The sequence below is a fragment of the Cricetulus griseus genome (genome assembly GCF_003668045.3).
Source record: "Cricetulus griseus strain 17A/GY chromosome 1 unlocalized genomic scaffold, alternate assembly CriGri-PICRH-1.0 chr1_1, whole genome shotgun sequence".
Lineage (NCBI taxonomy): Eukaryota > Metazoa > Chordata > Mammalia > Rodentia > Cricetidae > Cricetulus > Cricetulus griseus.
The window spans coordinates 98,294,882-98,316,523 of record NW_023276807.1 but is presented as its reverse complement, the minus strand read 5'-3'; the positions used below and the strand labels follow the sequence as shown (position 1 = coordinate 98,316,523).

The 21,642-nt window shown below is 45.0% G+C and overlaps 1 protein-coding gene across 3 annotated transcripts in view; it reads left to right on the top strand.

Annotated features, from left to right (window-relative positions):
• Ccm2 (CCM2 scaffold protein) overlaps positions 1 to 21,642 on the top strand; it is a 55,870-nt gene that overhangs the window by 14,686 nt on the left and 19,542 nt on the right. Inside the window, exons 1-2 of one of the 3 annotated variants that reach the window (XM_027388149.2) lie at positions 4,423 to 4,575; positions 10,467 to 10,640. The exons of 1 other annotated variant lie outside the window; for it this stretch is intronic. In XM_027388149.2, the coding sequence (XP_027243950.1) occupies positions 4,564 to 4,575; positions 10,467 to 10,640 (186 nt within the window). In that variant the 5' untranslated portion in view covers positions 4,423 to 4,563. Of the gene's footprint in view, positions 1 to 4,422; positions 4,576 to 10,466; positions 10,641 to 21,642 lie in introns of those variants that run through there. One more of the 3 variants, XM_027388148.2, reaches the window with a different exon arrangement.

Here is a 21,642-nt window from a genome sequence, read left to right as displayed (position 1 = left end):
TGACTGCTCTGTATTTATTTCCTGAATGCTGGGATTGTAGATATGTCAGCCTGGCTTACCCAGTGTTGGGGGAAGAACCCAGGGTTGTTTTTTTTTTTTTATTCTCCTCGAGACTGGGTTTCTCTGTGTAGGAACCCAGGGTTTTGTACATGTTACAAAATTACCAACTAAGCTGTGGCTCTACTTCCCCAGCCACTAGTCTTTCTCTAATAGAGGTATTTATTTTCCTTCCTTCCTTCCTTCCTTCCTTCCTTCCTTCCTTCCTTCCTTCCTTCCTTCCTTCCTTCTTTCCTTCCTTCCTCCCTCCCTCCCTCCCTCTGTGTCACTCTAGCTTGCCTGAAACTATCTAGACCAGACTGGCCCACAAGTCACAAAAATCTGCCCGCTTCCGCTTCCGCTTCCGCTTCCGCCTCCGCCTCCGCCTCCGCCTCCGCCTCCGCCTCCGCCTCCGCCTCCGCCTCCTGAGTACCAGGATAAAGGCTTGAGCCATCAAGTTTAGCTTGATAGAGATATTTCAAATAGGAATTTAAAATAACACCCGTGATTGATGCCAAAGAATATATGATCTTTGATTTTAACTCACCCCTTTACCAGTTGTAAACTTGTAATTTTTCTGAGAATCTCACAGAAGAGATCACTAACCTTGGGACCAGGCAGGTAGCTCTTACAGGAGACCTGAGTTTAATTTCCCGCCCCTGTATCAGGTAGCTCACGGCTGCTTATAACTCGGGTTCCAGGGAGAGCCGCTACTTCTGGCCTTGTGGGTGCATGTATTCACCTGGGCACACACTTAATAAAAATAAATCTTTTAAAGAAAGAAAAGATTACTTGTTTATATTCAAAATAAGTCTTAATTCCCTTGAGACTTAGTGCAATAAGGAGTCCTCTGATCCTTTGATGTAGGTTTTATCTACATCAGTTCTGCCCATTGTTCCTCAGAAGTACTCTAGTCTTATTTGCCTCCATTCCAAAGTTCCCATAAACACCCTTTGAACAGTGTGATTTTAAGACTGGAGAAATGGCTTGGTGGTTAAGAGCACTGGCTGCCCTTCCAGAGGACCCAGTTTGGTTCCCAGCACCCACATGGCAGCGCACAATTGTCTGTAACTCTAGTTCCAGAGGATTCCATGTCCCTTTCTGGCATCAGGCAGAAGACATGTTCTTGGTGCACATACATACTTAAAGGCAATAGGCAAAACACAAATACACATAAAAAAAATCAACAAGGGGTTGGAGAGATGGCTCAGAAGTTGAGAGCACTGGCTGTTCTTCCAGAGGTCCTGAGTTCAATTCCCAGAAACCACATGGTGGCTCACAGCCTTCTATAATGAGATCTGATGCCCTCTTACGATGTACAGGTGTACATGTAGACAAAATACTACACACATAATAAAATAAATCTTAAAAAATACACAAAAATAACCTTCCTGTAAAGACCAGGTAGAAATATTTTACTAGACTTCAGGCCAAAAGGCAAACCCCAGAGCATTAAGTAGAAACTTAGGTAATAAAAGAGAAAACAAACCTCTACAAAGCTTAGATTGAGAAGATTAAAAGTCCATAATCACTTAGTGAACAGTGGATTTTTATTGTATGTTTTGAGGCAGGGTCTTGCTGCATATCTTCAGCTGGCCTGGAATTTGCTATAAAGACCAGGTTATCTGGTCTTGAACTCACAGAAATCTGCCAGCCTGTCTCTCTTGCTGGAATTGAAAGTACGTACCGTGTCCCGTTTAGAACATAGTATTTTTGGTTGTGAGACTAGCCTTTAATAGCCAAGCCATCTCTCCAGCCCAGAACACAGTTTTCAGCTAGGATTCTTTTGCTGAGAATGACTAGTGTTTTGCTGCACTGTACTCACTGTGTAACCAAAGCTGCCTGCCTCTCAACTGCTGAGACTGCAGGTGTGTGCCATCATTCCTGACACAAAGATTTACTTGTAAAAGTCATAGTGGGTCTAGGGGTGGAATGCATATTTACATGTACAAGGCCCTGGGGCTTCAATCTGAACAACACAAAATAAAAACAACCTTTTTTTTTATTAATATAAGCAGCAGGCAGATCTCAACCAATCCCAGTCTGTCTACTCATTCTGGTCTTAGCTCTGTCTGTTTTATTATCCTAATGAACTTTTTTTTCTTTAAAATTTTTTTTTATTTAATTTAGAAACAAGATTGTTTTACATGTCAATCCCCATTACCTCTCCCTCCCCCCAATGAACTTTTTGTGACTTCTAGGTTGGTGTGTTTGTTCTCTTTCCTTTAGCTGCCTGGTCTTGTGTGTGTGTGTGTGTGTGTGTTTTTTCTTTTTTAGATTTATTTATTATGTATATAGTGTTCTGTCTGCATGTACACCTGCATGCCAGAAGAGGGCACCAGGTCTCAATATAGATGGTTGTGAACCATCATGTGGTTGCTGGGAATTGAACTCAGGACCTCTGGAAGCCAAACCTCTGAGCCATCTCTCCAGCCCGTGAGGTGGTTGGTAGTTCTTAAACCCTTAAACCGCTTGCCCTGGTGCCTCCTGCTGTCTGCTCTGTAGCTTTACTCTTTTATGCTGACCCACTGTTCTTTGCGTAGTGTTGATTAGTGGATTAGTGTTAGTAACATGTTAATTACCTTCTTAGTCATGCCTGTCTCCCTCGGAGGGGCTCACTGGAATAAAAAGGCAAGGTGGCTTCCTGATGTCTCCCTTGAACACACACACACACACACACACACACACACACACACACACACACACACACACACACACCCCTGTCTGAGGGTCAGTGAGGGGCCAACTGGAATAAAAAGCAAGATGGCCTCCTGATGTCTCCCTTGGACATGGACACACACACACACACACACACACACACACACACACACACACACACACACACACACACACACCACACACCACACACCTGTCTGAGGATCAGTGTTGTCTGGTTCCTTTCTGTAAAGGCACCACCTAGAAAGGAGCCTGAGAGTGACTGCTATGGGTTTTAAAGAGGTCGAGGTAGGCCAGGTGGTGGCAGGTACTGAGTCATGAGTGTGTGGGACAGTAAGCCCACTCTTCTGTGCTTTCTGAGGTTTTTGCTTTTTTTGACACACAAGTGAATAACTGAAACACAGAATAGTCTACAGTAACAAGGTTTTGGAACTAGGAAGGATTAAACTTTATTTGTTGTGGGTCAATGAAGCAAAACCTTATGAAATTGCCCCTTTTATGGACAAAGAGCAATTGAATATGTTAGCCTTTTGATTCGGTTCATCCTGAAATTAATAAAATGGTGACTGCACATCCTCATAGGATGGTTTCACTTAATGAATTTCAGCTTTATGATGACACAAAAGCTACCCACACAATTGTTCCCAAGAAGTTTTCACTTTCAGTATATAGAATTGATTAGATTATATAAAACACCCACTTTTGGGTTAGGTGTTAGATGGTGTTTAATGGGGCTGATGTAGGTGTTCTGAACACGTTAAGAGGTGGTGGTGGGCTAAGTGCATTTTGACTTAATTTATGAGGGATTCATTGGGGGCTTGATTTACAATTGGGCTAGGAACGTCTGCCTTTTGTTACATTCATTTATTGGTCTAAATACATGTATATATGCCTATACTAATTAGCCAGTTAAGTAGCCATTACTATTTGTAAGCCATTCTGAAATATTAAATTGTAAGGGCCTTTTTTGTTTTGTTTTGATTTTTTAGACAGGATTTCTCTGTGTAACCCTGGTTGTCCAGGAACTCACTCTGTAGACTGGGCTTACCTCAAACTCAGAGGTCTGCCTGCCTTTGCTGGGATTAAAGGTATGTACCACCACCATCCGGCTGCAAGAATCTTTTATGGGTAACAAACTTAACTTCTCCTTTCCTGGATGAGGAAGTTTAACTTTGAGGCAATTAAATCAAACTTGCTTATGAACACACATTGTTTTGTTGTAAGTTGGTGACTTAAATTTAAGAGTCTGCTGGCCTAGGTAGCTATAGACTGAGCACCCTTCTCCTGGGCACACCTGGAAATACAAAAGGTCTTGCTGCTGTTGACAAGTGGTGGAACAGCTTGGTGGAGCAGGCTTGTCTTTGTCCTCCTGCCACCAGGACCATAGCCGTAGTCCTGCAATGTCTGCCTCCTGCTTGTTTGTCTTTGGCACTTCAAGTTACAGAATGGTCAGACTTCCAAAGTAACATCCATCAGTTGATTGCACTGAGTTGGATGGACATGGACTCAGGCTGCCTGTGGGCTTCTGCTCTGAGCAGTGGAGGGACGTTGACTGGTTCACAGTGTGTCTCATTTGTCTTCAGTCTTCTTGGAATTGGCCAACAGCTTCTGGGTGCTGTGGCTCTTCAAGCTTTCTAAAAACTGTAAACAACTTCAGTAAGCTTTGCAGAAGGAAGCTGTGGTTTCTGGTCTTCCTGTGCACTCCCGTGTTTTTTTTAGAGGGAGGGCTTAGCATCTGATCATATTTTCAACCAGTTCAGAAGGGCTAGGAGACACACAGCAACTGTCGGCAGAAAGGGAGGAACCAGGATTCCTCCAAGGAAACTTCTCTGAGTGCCCAGGAGATCTCCCATGGAGAACGAGGTAGGTTCATATCCAGTGTAAAAAGGAATATCCTTGTAGGGACTGACATCCATGCTGCTTCCAGGATTGCTTGCACACTGGGACCCTGAGCCCTGCTCTAAAATGCTGGGTGGAGCTTATTTACTAGCTTCCCAGGCTGAGACTAGAAGAAGATGTGCTGGAGGAGTGTGGGGGCAAGGATTGGGCCTGCGAATGAAAAGCTGTTCTGTCTAGCTGAGGTACTCACTGTTGCACTCTTAAGGAATGAGAGGCCATGGATTTATGTCTTCCAGGGAAATTATTTTTCTGTGGACTTGTAGTTCATTGAGTTCTAAGATCACAGCTGAAAAATGGTTGTGGGGCAAGGTTGAGAAATTGAGGGAACTCAGATCTGGGACTTTATCCATGAGTGCATAACAGGACTAGGCTGCCAGTATGGACCCTGGCCTACTCCCAGCATAGCCCTCTGTGGACATTGAGACTCCTGTGGACTTACCAGTGGAGCAGAGACCCCATTTGATTCTATTCCTCTTGAACTTGGGAGTCCTGGTTTAGGGATGTATGCTGGCCATATTGTGTCCATTGTCTTGGTCCTTTTTCCATTGGTTGGGGCTGCAGGACTTCCTTTCCTTTCTCACCCCTCCCCCCTTCCTACCTTTCCCTTTCTCAGGGTCTCATATATCCCAGGCTGGTATTGGTTGAGGATGACCTTGAACTTCTGATCTTCCTGTCTCCGTCTCTGTAGGCCTGTGGTGGTAGGCCTGGGTCACCTCACCAAGTTTTATGAGGTTATTGGGATTTTGAAGCTGGTTGCCGTCAGTGAGGCAGGCAGCAGGGTCAGCAGAAGGACCTCCTTGTTTTTGCATTTTTTTTGAGGCAAGGTCTCACTGTGCAGCCCCTGGCTGGCCTGGAATTCACAGAGATCTCCTGCCTCTGCCTCCAGAGTGCTGGGTTTAAAGGTGTGTGCCACCATGCCAGCTTCAGCTGGGAATTCTTTATGTTAGAGTTTGTATAAGTTGCAGCCTGGGCAGGATGTGATGTGTGAGGAGTGACAGGTGGGATCTGTAGGGACTAGTTCCTGCTGCTCTCTTGTCCTGTCCACAGGCCTCTTCTCAGACCCTCACATTGACCTCCGAGCCTCTTCCGGTCCCTCATTCCTCCCCGGCCTGCTCTGACTGTCTCGGTGCAATTGCTCTGTCTTCCTGTTAGATTAGGGGGAGGGGACAGTGCCTTCACTTTCACTGTTACAGCCACTCTGTGGCATGTGGCAAGCAGCATAGGACCTTTGGCTTTGAGCACTGAGGTAGTCTTAGGATAAGATGAAATCTACCTAGTAGTTGATGGTGAAGATTAAATCACAAGTGCACCCTTTGTACCTTAGTTTGCTCCGTTCTTCTGTCTTGGGCTTGCTAGCACCATCTCCAGAATACTTTGGCTCCAGGAGTCTAGAGGTATTGGCTCTTTTCAGGGATATATATATATATATATATTTAAAATGCTAACATTTCATTCATTTGGTTTGCATGTGTGTCTGTCTGTCTGTGTCCTTGCCTATGCAACAGTGCATGTGGAGGGCAGAGTCACTACATGAAAACACCAGAGTGAGTTAGTTTCAGAGATTTGTATATTTTTAAGATAGGATCTCCCTGTGTACCCCAGGCTAGCATCAAACTCTAAGTCCCCCTGCTTCCAAGTGCCATTGTCACAGGGTGTACCAACATCATGGGGTGTATTATCATAGTTCTCTGGGTAGTTGTGATGGTTTTGTGGTGGTGGTGGCTTTTAGGTTTCTAACCACATAACCCAACCCCCATACGTCTTTTTTTCTTTCTGTGGCACTGGAGATTAAACCAGGGCTTCATGCAGTGTCTAATAGACTTTTCTCCTGTGCTGAAGTTCTAGTGTAGTACGAGATGGGCACTGGACATTATTGAGTAGCAGTTGTAACAATGTCTTGTAGTAAATGTATTTCAAACTAATGAACTGTTAATTTCTGGAATTCTCCATCTAATACTTACAATTACAGTTGGCTGTGGGTAACTGAAATCTAGGAAAGTGGGGCCATGGGTAACGGGGGATATTGCAATCCAAAGTCTCTGTGCTTGGTTAGATCCGAAGGCCCAATTCCAACAGGCACTGGAGTGCCGCCACATGACTCAGGCTTGGAATTTGGGGATTGCACGTCTTTGGCTAGCGTGTGTGTGAGCCAAGGGTGACATTGCTTCTGTTTGTCTCTCCTTGTTCCTAGCTGTTTAGGGTAGCCCCCACATGGGTGGCTTAACATTACAGTAGGCTTTCAACATCTGCTCGGCTGCTGGCTGTTTTTACTGTGAGTTTAGTTGCACTTACTCTGCTCTTGTCCTAGTTTTTCTGCTTCACTATAGCCCTTTTGAGGGCAGGGACTATCCCATCTTGGATTCCTGGTATGGTGGGCACACAAAATAAAGGCTATGCATTGGGATTTATTACTTATTGTAGCCTGTACAGGCTACATACTGGATGCTGGAGGTCACACAAGCTTCCAAAGGCAGGGCTGGGGATATGGCTCAGTGGTAGGGCACTTGACTGGGCATGTGTAGAGCCGGAAAGAATGGACCCTCAAAGCCATGAGAGGCGTATGCAGCAGCACCAGGGGCTACCCTGGTTTCTTTGTTTTCAAGAGTTCTAGCCAATGTCACCTTATTGCAGAGTCTATCTTTTGGGCTAGGATTATAAGACACACCCATGATCCTTGCCAACACAGACTATTTTATGAGCTGTGTATCGCTGTTACATTAACAGTATAAGTGGCCTGTGGGCTGTGGGTCTGTTGATTTGGTGAGAGCTTCTTGGGTAGATTGATCTTGGCAAACTTCTGGTTTCACAGTTGGTTTCCTGTTGCTTCCATGTGTGAGTTAGTAATGAGTTGGACTAACAGACAATTTCTGGAAAAAGGGCAGACTGACAGAGCTGAGCCACTGGCCTACCAGAGCCAGCCTTTAGTCACTGTCCACTGCAAGGAACTGTTGTTGAGGGAAGGAGCTCTGAAGCTACAGGGGGAGTGGGTGGGGATCAACACTGTCTTCTGTCCAAAGTGAACTGTGGCTGTGGGGATGATACTTCTGGAGGGTCAGGTTCATAGACCATGAACACATGAATGCTCAAGAACTCAGGAAAGCTGGGCGGTGTGGCACATGCCTTTAATACCAGCACTTGGCAGAGACAGGTGGATCTCTGTGAGTTTGAGGCCAGCCTGCTCTTCTAAGAGAGTCCAGGACAGTCTCCAAACCTATAGAGAAACCCTGTCTCAAAAAACAAAACAACAACACAAAAAAAAAAAAACTCAGAAAAAAGAAGTGATCAAGTGTACACATTTGGCATAATTTGAATTCCATACAGTCAAAGGTGGTGCCTCAGTGAGGAAATCACAGCTGTCTTTACTGGGGAGATAGAGCATGATTTTTACATTGCCCAAATATGTCACTAAATTTGGGGGTCAGTTCTAGCCTGCAGTTCACCATGAGGTTGTCTGGTAAGTCTCAAGTGACATTTTCCACTGTTCTCCTGAATGAATCCCACACTGAGATCATCTTGTCCAAGTGCCCTGCCCTGTCCAACACTTACCTAAACTCATCCTGGGGCTGAAAGAAAGCTGTGGGAGCTTGAGAATGAGCCTGGAAGGCTCCCAGAGACAGCCAATCTTCACTTACCTCAGAGTGGGGACCTGGCAGATTGGTCTTCAAAGGCTAACTCTTTTAAAAGTGCCTCTGTCCTTTCTGCTGTTTGTCATCTTCTGCAGAGTCTTGGTTCTCATGACTTTTTGTGTTTATATCTTGTCATAGTTTAGGTGTGGGCATCAATAGGTATCAGTTCTTCATCCTTCTCAAGTATGTACTGTTATGCAAATATACATTCTTAAAAATGGAAGTGCTAGGGATATGGCTCATATGGTATAGCACCTGCCCAGCAGGTGGGTCTCATGGTGCAAACCTGTAGTCCTAGCACTTGGGAGCTGGAGACAGGGCTGTAATACAGAGTCCTTTTAAGCTATACAGTGAGTTTGAAACCAGCCTGAGCTACATGAGACCCTGTCTCAAAAAAGTAACTGAAGCTCCTGTGCTCATCACCCAGCTCCAACTGTTGTAGTTCCCACCATCTTATTTCACCCTTCTCCACACTGGCAAGAAGTGCCAAAAGCTGCCTGGGGTACACTCTTGAGTGTGCTTCGGGGTCAATGACAGACTATTTGCGGTCTAGGAGGGAGATGCAAGGTGATAGAATCAGCTCACATGAGTGGAAATGTTTTGCAGGGCTCTGGGCCGAAATCTTGTCCTACCTAGGTGCGTGGATGCAGAGGTGGTAGATGCTGGCCCACTTTATTATTCAATCTGTGGTCATGGTGACTTTGATGCTGGTCTATAAAGACGTTTGAAGAGGAGATGGATTGTCAAGTAAAATAGTTATAGAAATAGCTGCTGACTCCGTTTTGCTTATTTACAATGTATGAGATACTTGCCGAGAGCTTTCTGAAGCTTGCCATGGTGCCTTGCAAAGATTATGGCTCATTTTAGAGACAACAGAGCTCAGCTGACTGTCTAGGGTGGGAAGCAGGGTAGCTCAGACCACATCAGAGCAAGTGAGCTTGAGCCTGGAGAATTGTGTGGTGAAGCCTGAGTCCTATGTTGGAGGGAAGCTTTCGGGAAAGCAGCAGGCATGGTGGCATTGAATGCGAAGCTCTCACCAAAGCACCAAACACCAAGACTGTTTTGACTGTTGAATGGGCTTCCTGGATCTGTGTTCACTTCAGTGGATCAGTGGAATAAAACCCAGATGTCAAAGGGCCAAGGATATGAAGCCGAGGGGCAAGGAAGCTGTCCATGGCAGGAGGCAGCAGGCACAGGAAAGGTGTCAGGGTGGTTTTCTGAGTCTGGATGAGTCTTGTTTGCTTGTTGGTTTCTTGCCTAGTGCCAGAGAGCTGGGTCTGAGAGTGAGGCTGGGGAGCAGCCCACATGTAGGGTCTCCTGGGAGTCTTGTGCTATATGAGTCCTGTTGATAATTTATTCTATACATTTGTTTGTTTGTTACTAGTTTGGGGGATTAAGGGGAGGTCAGAGCTGAGTCTGCTATGGTTTCCCAGCTACTGCCTGGATACCAGCCATGTAGTGGGTGAACCTCAGAAGTGTTGTTGATACCTCTCTGAGCTGTCTACTGTATTAGAGAGAAAATGGCTGGGACATCCTTTCTTTCTTGCATTGCTCATGGCTTTGGTCTCTGTGACCTATTGCTGCAGAGGACACATTTAAGTGTCTTGGTTTCTGTGTTGGTTTCCCTGAGTGATGAAATGGCTGGCAGTGCCATCTTTCCACACAGCTAGGGATAGCTTCTGTTGTGGTGGTAGGAGGTACTGGGTTTGCTTCCCCTTTCCCTATCTCACAAGTTCAATTTGATTGCATGTAGGTTGAGGCTGTGAAAGTTGGTGGCAGCTTGGAGCTCTAGCAGAGGGAAGGAGCTGCATGAGAACCTGGTCTGTTATGGCGTGAACTTCTTAGTGCTCACTTGACCTTGGCTACTGAGAAGCCTTTGTAGGTGGCAACCCCTGCCCCGCTTGCTGTCTCAGCTGTGATGACATGGCCTCACAGAGCTGGGAGGAGTTGGAGCGCTCGCCTATGCTACTGTCTTCTGGGGGATTGTTCCCTGTCTGTCTGTCTGTCCTCCATGCCGAGTCTGCTTGGACACTACCCTATCATGGCATGTGAGCTGGCTGTAGATCCATGCCTCAGCCTCATGTGTTCTTGGTCCTTTCTCACAGGCTGGAATGGTCAGTCCCATTTTCATGGTGACTGTGCTAATTGTTTTGGCCACTTCTGTTTGTTAGTAGGTACAACACAAAAGTGTGAATAATGAACTCCAATCATTGCCGTTTCTGCCTGCAGCCTGGAATTGTGTCGCCATTTAAACGAGTATTCCTAAAAGGTGAAAAGAGTAGAGATAAGAAAGCCCATGAGAAGTTGACAGAGAGGCGCCCTCTGCACACTGTGGTGTTGGCATTACCCGAGCGCGTCGAGCCAGACAGACTGCTGAGCGACTATATTGAGAAGGAGGTGAAGGTAAGTCATCATGGGCCACAGGGCACTCCTGCCAAACAGTTCATTGCCAGCTCCACATAAGTAAGCTAGCCTGTGTCCTACCCATTGTCTTGCCTCTGGATAATAACCGGAAAACTGCAAACCCAGCCTGTCCTTAACTCTAGTTTCTGATCCTTTGTGGTAGTGTGTTTGTTACTCTATCTCTTGAAGGCCATGGATGTTGTGTTCTGTCACCAGAAAAGGCTTGTAGAACATGGGAACCATGTCTCCCCCAATTTGCAGATGACAACACGAGCTTATTCCAGGCTCTGGAGCCATTGCATGTTCAGGGTCCAGATCCTTAGACTGAATACTTAACATCTTATGTCTCAAAGAGACTGGTCAAGCTGTGTGATAGCCCCTAAAATGAAAATAAACTAATAAAAGTATATAAAGCCCTAAGTTCAGAGCAAATAGGAAAGGTGACAGGCTGTGGAAGAACGTAAGTGGGAAGAAGGAAGCCAGTGAAGGTGAGTTTGTGGACCCAGCTGGGTTGGGTCCCTGAAGAGGACAGAGTCCAGTGGCTCAGGAGGTGCCTGGGGTGACTGAGTATCCAGGGATGGATTAGTCAGCAGCCTCTACACTGGGAGGTGGGGCATTGGATATCCTGCTACCTGGCACAGGCTGAAGAAGGTGGGGAAGTTAAGTTAGGCCTGTTAGTGATGGTGCTACTCCACAACGCCTTTTATGTTCAGGCTTCCAGAATGTCTGTGAACAGGGGCCTCTCCACAGTGTACAATCAAGTGTAGCTTCTCCTTGATGGGGAAGCTGAGGAGTTCCATACTACCTCGGGAATTACCACCCACTCAGCTTGAGTAGAGCCCAGCCGATGGAAAGTCTAGGCTTTACATCTTCAGTCAGCTTTTCAGGGCCTTGTTTTTTTTAGCACAGGCAGCAGAGGAGAAATACACATTTGAGGCACACTTTTAACCAAAAGGTTGAGCGCAAGAGAATATAAGCATGAATAAGACAGTTGTGAATCCGGAAGTAAGAGCACCTGTGGGCATTGTGTTTGGCTTGACAGTGGATCATATTCTGAGAAAAGCATTGTTGGATAGCTTCATTGTTATAAAAATCACAGTGTTGGAACCTACATGTACATGGGTGCTTTAGTTACTCATTGTGTTCTTGATTTTACAACAAAATGGGGTAAACAGGCGATGAATGAGGCTACTGTTGGCTGCTGGTGAACCGCTTTTAACTAATAACAAACTGGGTTTTGGGTTTGCTTTAAATTTTTTTATTGGATTGATTAACTTTCTGTGTATGGATGTCATATTTACATGTCTGTGCACCAAGTGCATGCAGTACCCTTAGAGGCCAGAAGAGGGGGTGGGATCCTGTGGAACTGGTGGTGAGCCATCTCTGCAGCCCTGCTTTGCTTTTTTTGAGACAGTATCTCACTATGTATCTCAGACTTCCCTTAACTGAAGGGCCTCCTTCCTCAGCCTCCCAAGTGATGAAATTACAGGTGTGCCTCTACATTTGATTGTAAACTACTTTAGATAGGAGCACACTCAAAAAATTCTAAAAAGTATAGCGTAGTAAATACGCAGATCAGTAACATAGTTATATTAGGCACTTTTCTCTTTGTTATGACAAAATAGTTGATAAAAAACTTAGGGAGGTTTTATTTTGGCTTGTAGTTTGAGGGTTCATCATTACAACAGGGAAGTCAAGAGCACAAGGCAGCTGGTCACATGGTACTCCTAGTCAGGAAGCAGAGGGAGATGTATGCTGGTGCTTAGCTCACTGTCTCCTTTTTATTCAGTTTAGGATCCCAGGACATGGGATGGTGTTGTGCAGCCTGCAGTTAGGGTCTTCACACTTCTGTTTACCGAGTCTAGAGAATCCCTCACAGACATCTCCACAGGTCTGCCTCTTAAGTAATTGTAGGTTCTGTCAAGTTGACAGTATCTACATCACAGTCATTTATTATGATTGTCAAATACCATATTATGTGCCGTATAACTATTGTACAGGTATTAATATATTCTGGCGTGTTCACGTGAGTATCACTAATAATTGAGTCATGTGTTGCACTGTGACATTAGTGTGGCCACAATGTTTGACAGCACTTGGAAAATTTGATGCCTTTATGATTTTACGGAACTATTGTTGTATTAGCTGTCACTGACCAAGTCACCATTAGGCAGCACATGGCTGTGTATTCTAGTCTTAAGAAGACCAGAGGACATAGTGTTAATAATGCAATAACAAGGATTCTACTTTTGTCTTTTTAAATTTTTTATTAGAGTTGTTTTAGTGTGTGTATGTCTGTGTGTGTGCATGCATGCGTGTGTGTGTGTGTGTGTGTGTGTGTGTGTGTGTGTGTGTGTGTGTGTGCGCACTTGTGTGTATGTGGTATGTGATGGTGAGTGCAGTGCCTGCAAAGGTTAGAGGCATTGGATCTCCCTGGAGCTGGAGTTAGAGATGGCTGTGTGCCACCTGATGTGGACGCTGGGAATGTGGGGCCTCTGAAAGAATAGCCAGTCTTTCATGACCCAGTGAGAAACCCTGTCTCAACAAACAAGGTGGGCAGCTCCTGAGAAACAGCCACCTCTGTCCTCCACGTGTGCATCAACACCACGTGTGCACACACACACTCAAGTGCACGTCTAAATACAAAACCACAACAGCTGAGGAAATGGAAAGACGTGAAAGAGAAATACTGTGTTGTATGCCGGAAGGTTCTCCTCAAGTTCATATGAGTGGACCAGCACCTTTAAAAGCATAAACTACACAGGGCACCCAATATGAAACAGGTAATTGGAATAGCTTGTTGACAACATTTCTGTCACAAATTTCAGCAAGCTGGTTTTGCAGAAGTATGATTAGTCAGAAATTTGTCTTCAAAGGCTAGAAAAGAGTGACTAAAACAATTCTTTTTGAGAAAAAAAGAGAGTAAGACAAGGAGTCAGCTGCTCTGTGTCAGGTCATGTTGGAGTGTTCCTGCTCCCAAGATTGCAGAGAGCTGACATGGGCTGGCGAACAGTATTGGCAACCTAGAAGAAGAACCACACAGATCTGCTGTCTGTGGAGGGAAAAGGAGCGTGTCAGCAACTATGCAGGAACAGTTGGATGATGCAGACAAAAAGAGACCTTGTGCAACACTACATCTTCACAGGAGCCAACTTAGAGTGGGCTATGGGTTTAAGGGTTCACTTGTAAAACTTGTAACGGCATTGGAGGGTGACAGAAAATAATTCATAGTGTCGGGCTTTGCAGAATTCTTAGATGACACCAGAAATGATCCATAACAGGAAAACTGATTATCCAGACTTTCAAATGTAAAAATTTCAGTCTATGTGTGAGGATAAAATAGCAGTAGAATGTTTTCTTAGCATGCATAGGACCCTGGGGTCTGTCCTCATACCAAAAAAGGAAAGATGAGAAGATAGGCTAAACGGAAAGGAAATATTTGGGAGCCACATATCTGACCAAGAATAGTATCTAGAACATAGGAAAATCTTTCCAGATTCAAGTGAAAGCAATCCAGTTGGAACATGGGCAGTACAGAGACATTGCAGCGAAGGGGAGAAGTGAGGCCGTATTTAGGGATGAAAGGATGTCTAGCAGTCTAGCTGCCAGGGAGATGCAGACACACTGCTAAGAGAATGCTGAAAATAAAGCAATGACAGCACCTGGTACTGGTGACAATGTAGAGCTCTTGTCTTGATGTGGGAAGGGAGTCTGGCACTTTCTTAAAACCTCAATGTTAGTTATTAGCTACTCAACACTTGCATTTCTAAGCCTTTTATCCCACTGAGCTGCACGATTTTATTTGTATGAAAAATGTCATCTGTATATCAAAGTAGTTTTTAACTAGCCTGTGTGTATTCGTGCCCTCCCCCCTCCCTTTCTTTCCCCCCACTTCAGTGTGTGTGTGTGTCTGTGTGGCTGTCTGTCTGTCTGTCAGTGTCAAAGCCGGCCTAATCTATAGAGGAAGTTCCAGGCTACCTAAGGGTACTTAGTGACCTTGTCTCCAAAACAAAAAGGAAGAAAAGATTATGTATAGCTGAGCAAGGTGATGTACTCCTGTGATTCCAGCTACTCAAGAGAATGAGGGGGAGGATCACTTGAGCCCGAGAGTTCAAGGCCCTCCTGGGCAGAGGCGGGAAGAGATGGATTATTGGTGATAACATTAATTTAAAGTGGCAAATAACAAGCCAGTTGTGGTGGTGCACACCTGTAATCCCAGCACTTAGGAGACAGGGGCAGGTGGAGAATGAGTTCCAGGGCAGCCAGGGCTCACAGAGAAACCCTGTCTCGAAAAACCAAAAAAAAAAAAGATTTTATTTATTTATTATGTATACAACATTCTGCTTCCATGTATATCTGCACACCAGAAGAGGGCACCAGATCTCATAATGGATGGTTGTGAGCCACCATGTGGTTGCTGGGAATTGAACTCAGGACCTCTGGAAGAGCAGTCGGTGCAGAGCAGTCAGTGCTCTTAACCTCTGAGCCATCTCTCCAGCCCTGGCACACACATTCTTATGTGGTCCTCATAAAACCGCCCTGAAGTGAAACATTTCCCATCACTCACTGACCTTTGGCTCAGTGTATTTGGTGTGATGCTAGCTCATGGTACTGGGAGTCTGAGTGGATACCATGCTTACTGTGTGGCTTTCTTACTTTTCTTTTCCCACAGAGCAGTGATACTGGATTTGATTGACCACTTTGCAATGTGGGGCTGAGATTAGTTTTAGGGGTTCCAGGTGGTCTCTTTTGCGTGAGTAGCTCACAAGTCAGAGGGCCAGTATGAGGACTGTGTCCTGTATTCAGTAAGTGGTGGGTAGCTGGTCACCAGGGGAACTAGGAGGTAGACCCATTCTTACAATGATTCCCTGACTTCCGTATGTCCATACCACACACAGAGCTTGTTGGCAGTGTCTGTCCCTAAGTGTCGACATCACCTACAACTTTTATTCCAAAAACCTTTGAAGATCATTATTTTCTCAGTTATATGTACTCAGGTCAACAAAGTCCCTTCAGGAAGTTGGAGTCCTTTCCTTCAAGGCTCTGCCTCTCCATCACCTAGGGTTTGAGAGCTGCTTCAGAACTAGAAATTGAGTCAGGCTGGTACTTTGTTAGAGAAGCTTACTTTATCCCTCTGCTTACCTTGCCCATTTCTATATGGTTTGCAAATTATGCAGTGGACTGTTGGCTCCATCTCTCTTGTTCCAAGGGACTGCACCATTCAATGAGCCAGATACTCAGGTGTCTCCACTGTCACATTGACCTTGCTGCATGATACCAGCCCAGCCTACCCTGCTCTTGGTGAATTGCTCCTGCCTGGCTTGTGCAGTTCCTGGCCTGCAGCCTCTTTGTCCTGGGGGCCCAGTTCTAAGTGATCACAGCCCACAGTTTCCCATACAGAGGCTGGCCATCCCAGAGAGCCTCTTCCCAAATGTCCCCAGTACCTTGGTGGTTAGAGCACTGTTGAGGCTTGGTGGGTTTGTGGGTCCTTCCCAGCATGCCCACTGCTGAGCATTGTGGTCTTCTGTGAGAGTTGTATCATCTGTTCTCTGCTTAGTACCTGCCTGTTTAGTTCCTGTTTGTTGCTGTGATAAACACCATGACCTAAAGCCACTTGGTGAAGAAAGGGTTTGTTTTACCCTTCAGCTTACAGTCCATGAAGAGAAGTCAGGACAGGAACTCAGGGAACCTGCAGGCAGGAACTAATACAGAGACCAGGGAGGAGTGCTTTTTATTGGTTTGCTTCCCATAGTTTGCTTGTCCTGCTTTCTTATAGAACCTGCCCAGGGGTGGCACTACCCACAATGAGTGGGGCCTTCTCCCATAATTAAGAAAATTCTCTACAGCTGGTTCTTATGGAGGCATTTTCTCAGTTGAAGGTTTTTTGTTTTTTTTTTTCTTCAGATGACTGTGGCTTCTATGAAGTTGACATAAAACTAGCTAGTTTTATGAAAGGGGTTTTAAAAGCAAATTATCTTTCCTTTTTAAGAATTATTTTTGCTAGCAGGACATGGTGGTGCACACTTTTAATTATAGCACTCAAGAGGCAGAGGCAGAGGCAGAGGCAGAGGGACTTCTGAGTTCAAGGCCAGCCTGCCTGTTCTACAGATTGAGTTCCAGGACAGCCAGGGCTACATGGAGAAACCCTGCTTAGAAAAAACAGACAAAAAATTATTTCTGCTGCTTTATTCCAGGATGTTTTTGTTAATTAAATTTGCCCCTTGGCAATTTCTTTTTTTTTTAATTTATTTATTTATTATGTATATAGTGTTCTGTCTACATGTATGCCTGCAGGTCAGAAGAGGGCACCAGATCTCATTACGGATGGTTGTGAGCCACCATGTGGTCGCTGGGAATTGAACTCAGGACCTCTGGAAGAGCAGCCAGTGCTCTTAACCTCTGAGCCATCTCTCCAGCCCGCCCCTTGGCAATTTCATACATGTACGTAATGTATACTGACCACTTTTCTTGTCCCCCTCTGACTACCTTATCTACAGCCCTGTCTTCATTCAACTTTTTTTTTTTTGAGACAGGGTTTCTCAGTAGTCCTAGCTGTTCTGGAAGTCACTCTGTAGACTAGGCTGGCATCAAACTCACAGAGATCCACCTGCTGTTGCTTCCCAAATGCTGGGATTAGAGTCGTGCACCACCAACTTCCCATTGAACATCTTTTTCCCATATTCTTGTCTGTTCATTTTGTTTTGTGACCCACTTAATTTAACCAGGGCCACCTGCATTACCATGGATTTGGTGTTGTCTGTAAAAAACTAGTGGGTTCAGCAGTAGGTGCACAACTGAAGACAAACTGTTCTGCTCATTATTGTTGTGGAACAGGTGTGGGTTCACCTGGGTTGTAGAAGACGACACAGGAGACTTTAAGGATAAATCTAGCCTTTCCAGCTACAGGGGCACTGTCGACTTAGATATTCTCCCTTAGTCCAGGGCTTTATTATTGTTGTACCATTTACACCTTTAGCAGGTTGATTTCCATATCTCAAAACATTCTAACTAAGCTTCTCAAAGGGACAATGCCAAATGCAAATACTTGATTAAGGGATACCTCTTTGTGTGCCAGGTTTCCCAACCTAGTTTGCATAGGCTTTGAACCCTTAGGAAACTCAGATAAGACTTCAAACAGAAGGTACCAGAGACTGGTAGCAATCACAAAGGGCAGATCAAAGCTACATGTAAACACTTGGAGTAAAACCAGCTGCAGAAATCTGGCTCTGTGTTTAGGAAGACTCTTAGTTACTGCGTCTACTTCTTTAATAGATAATTGGGATGTTCAGACTATCTGTTCTCCTGTGAGCTCCTCCTTTGGTAGATTGTTTCTGCAAGCAGACATTGTATGCTGGACTCTTTTAAAGGTAAGGTGTATTTATGACCCAGAAAGTGGTCCTTGGATGGATGTTGCCTATGAGCTGAAGAATGTGCAGTCTGCTGTCCTGGATGCTGTTGACTGTAGCTGGTATGCACAGCCAGTTGAGTGATGGTCCACCTCTGTCCTTCTGATTGGCCCAAGGGTTGGGACACATGAATGTGTGTTTACAAGTGGAAAGGCCAGAGGTCAGCATCAGATGTCTTCCTCCATTACTGTCCATGTTATTTATCTCAAACAGCATCTCTCGCTGAACCTGGAGCTGATTTGGCTAGACTACATACATGGCCAGCGAGCTTCAGGGACCCTTCTGTCTTTGCCTCCTCAGCTGAATTACTGGAGTGTTATTCCTCATGGCGGTGCTGGGGGTAGAACTCAGGTCCTCAAGCTTGCACAGTCAGCACTTAACTACTGAGCCATCCCTCCAGCTCCCTTCTGATCTTTTGCCACTGCATCTGTCCATTTCTTATTGAGGTTGTTGAAGTTTCAACCATAATGAGTTGTCTGTTTTTCCTTGTAGTTCCAGTACTTTTAACTTGCACATATTTTTGGTATGCTACGGTTAGACATACAACACATTGTGGATTGCTATGTCTTATTGATGAATTGACTCCTGGCCCAGCATTGTAGTACGTCTTTAATCCCAGCAATCAGTAATCAGAGGCAGGCCGATTTCTGTGAGTTCAGGTCTACCCTGATCTACATAGTGAGTTCCAGGATAGCCAGGGCTACATAGTGAGACCCTGTCTTCAAAACAAAATTAAAACAAAACAAAATTGACTCCTTTATCAGCAGCTTACCTGCCTCTTTTATCTCTAATTTCCCTCCTATGGTGCTGGGGATTGAGCCCGTGGCCTGGTGAGCACCAAGCTAGTGCTCTCCCCCTGAGCCACACTCTCCAGTCCTGCTACTGTTCTTATCCAACGTCTTACCTGAAAGCAAACTACATTGGTTTTCTTTCATTGAGCACTAGCTCAAGATGACTTTTTCTATTTTCTCTTAATTTATATGCGTCTTCATAATCAAAATGGTTCTTTTGAACATAGCTAGATCTTGGTTTACTTTAAAATTCAATCTGTGTAGATGGAGTTTCTGTTCTGCCTAGTGCTGCTGCCCTTTAGTCCCAAATGAACACACCAAAGCTTATATTAATCATAAACAGGCCAATGGCTCGGGCTTCTTATTGGCTAGCTCTCTCTTAATCAGAAATGCATGGTGCAGAATAGTACAGGAAGTAAGAGAAACTCTTCTCATGATGCTGCTTCCAGCTATGTGGAGTATCTCTATGGAGAACTAGTCATCTCCCTTGGCTTTTTCTTTGTCTTCCTTTTGGAGTTGCTGGCATTGCAGTACTGTCATGGGGATGCTGGAAGATCAACAGTGCAGGAAGAGGAATGAGGAGGGACGCATGCCTTTGGATTCTACAAGCACTCACCTGTGCCCTCATGCTCAAATCTGTGCCAGGCATGGTGGTACTCACTTTTAGTCTCAGCACTGGGGAGGCAGGGACAAGATGATCTCTGTGTTAGAGGCCAACCAGTTCAGGAAAGCCAGGGTAACAGAGATACCCTGTTAGGGATTTGTATCCAGGTCCTTGTGCTTGCTAGCAAGTGTTTTTACTTGCTAAGCTGTCTCCCCATTCCACTGTGTGTGCGTTTGTATATGTCCGTGTGTGCGTGTCTGTATGTCTGTGTGTTTTATTGGGGATTAAATGTAGGGCCTCACACATGGTATATCCTTAATGCCCAAAAGTAAATAGTGATATAGGTAGATTAACTATATTTAACCTTCTCCCTTCCCTTTTTTCTTCTCTTTCTGTTTTCTCTGGTTTTATTTGAGCATTTTCTACAGTGTTTTTCATTAGTCTGGCAATATCACATATATATTTATATGTTAGTTTAATTCAGACATTATTTTAACTTAATTTAATGCCTTGGGATTTGCAGAAAGCATTTCACTAACCTCAGTCCACTTTCAGTGCGCCATCCTGTTTCATGTGTTGCTGTGGCCATTTTATTACTGAAGATAGTTTGAATAACCCTCATTGGGAAAATGCCAAAAGTAATTCAGATTTTGGAGTTTTTCTGGTGTTGGAATCTTTGCATAATGCCTGGTGGGTTGAGCATTCCTGAAAATTCAAACACTCCACAGTTTGGACTTCCCAGCATCGTGTTGATACGCAGTGTTAGTTGTAGATTAGGGTGTTTTATCCTGAACTCAATCAACCCCGCCTCCCAATAACATTTTTTTTTGCTGTTTGTTTCACTTACTCTTAAGCTCCCCTCCTCTAGTGCACTGCTGCTTTTATTTTCAATCAGCTTCTATTAGGGCAATTAAAATAAGAACATAGAAATTTTTTGTTTGTTTGTTTGTTTGTTTTTTCCGAGACAGGGGGGTTTCTCTGTGTAGCTTAGGAGCCTTTCCGGGAGACCAGGCTGGCCTCACAGCCTGCCACTGCCTCCTGAGTGCTGAGATTAAAGGTGTGTGCCACCTCCGTGGCCCCCCGCCCACTTTTTTTTTGAAGCAGGGTCTCACAGAGTAGTGTTGGGTGGCCTAGAGATCTGCCTGCCTCATTTTGCCTCTGGAATGATGGGGTTACCGGTATGTGCCACCACACCTGGCCTACTTTTGCTTTTAAGATAGAGCCTCACTTATAGCTCAGAGGCCTGGCCTTGACCTGTGCTGACCCTCCTGCTTTAGCCTCTTGAGTGTTGTCATTATACCTGACTGTGGCTTTACTTTTTTTTTTTTTTTTCTTTTTACTTTTGAAGAATACTTTTACTGGATTCACAGTTACAGGCTGGCAGGTTTTCCTCTGAAATCTTTACAGTCTTCATTCTTGTCTTGTATTTTAACTTTGGCCTTTTTACAGAGTGTTTAGTTCTCTGTGGCTTCCTTCGCAATTTAACCTTTATTTTTCTCTTTCTAAAAAGGGTTACATTTATGTGCACATGGATACACGCACTCACACAGATGCACATGGGTACACACACTCACACAGATGCACATGGATACACGCACTCACACAGATGCACATGGGTACACGCACTCACACAGATGCACATGGGTACACGCACTCACACAGATGCACATGGGTACACGCACTCACACAGATGCACATGGGTACACGCACTCACACAGATGCACATGGATACACGCACTCACACAGATGCACATGGGTACACGCACTCACACAGATGCACATGGGTACACGCACTCACACAGATGCACATGGGTACACGCACTCACACAGATGCACATGGGTACACGCACTCACACAGATGCACATGGGTACACGCACTCACACAGATGCACATGGGTACACGCACTCACACAGATGCACATGGGTACACGCACTCACACAGATGCACATGGATACACGCACTCACACAGATGCACATGGGTACACGCACTCACACAGATGCACATGGGTACACGCACTCACACAGATGCACATGGGTACACGCACTCACACAGATGCACATGGGTACACGCACTCACACAGATGCACATGGGTACACGCACTCACACAGATGCACATGGATACACGCACTCACACAGATGCACATGGGTACACGCACTCACACAGATGCTCATGGGTACACGCACTCACACAGATGCACA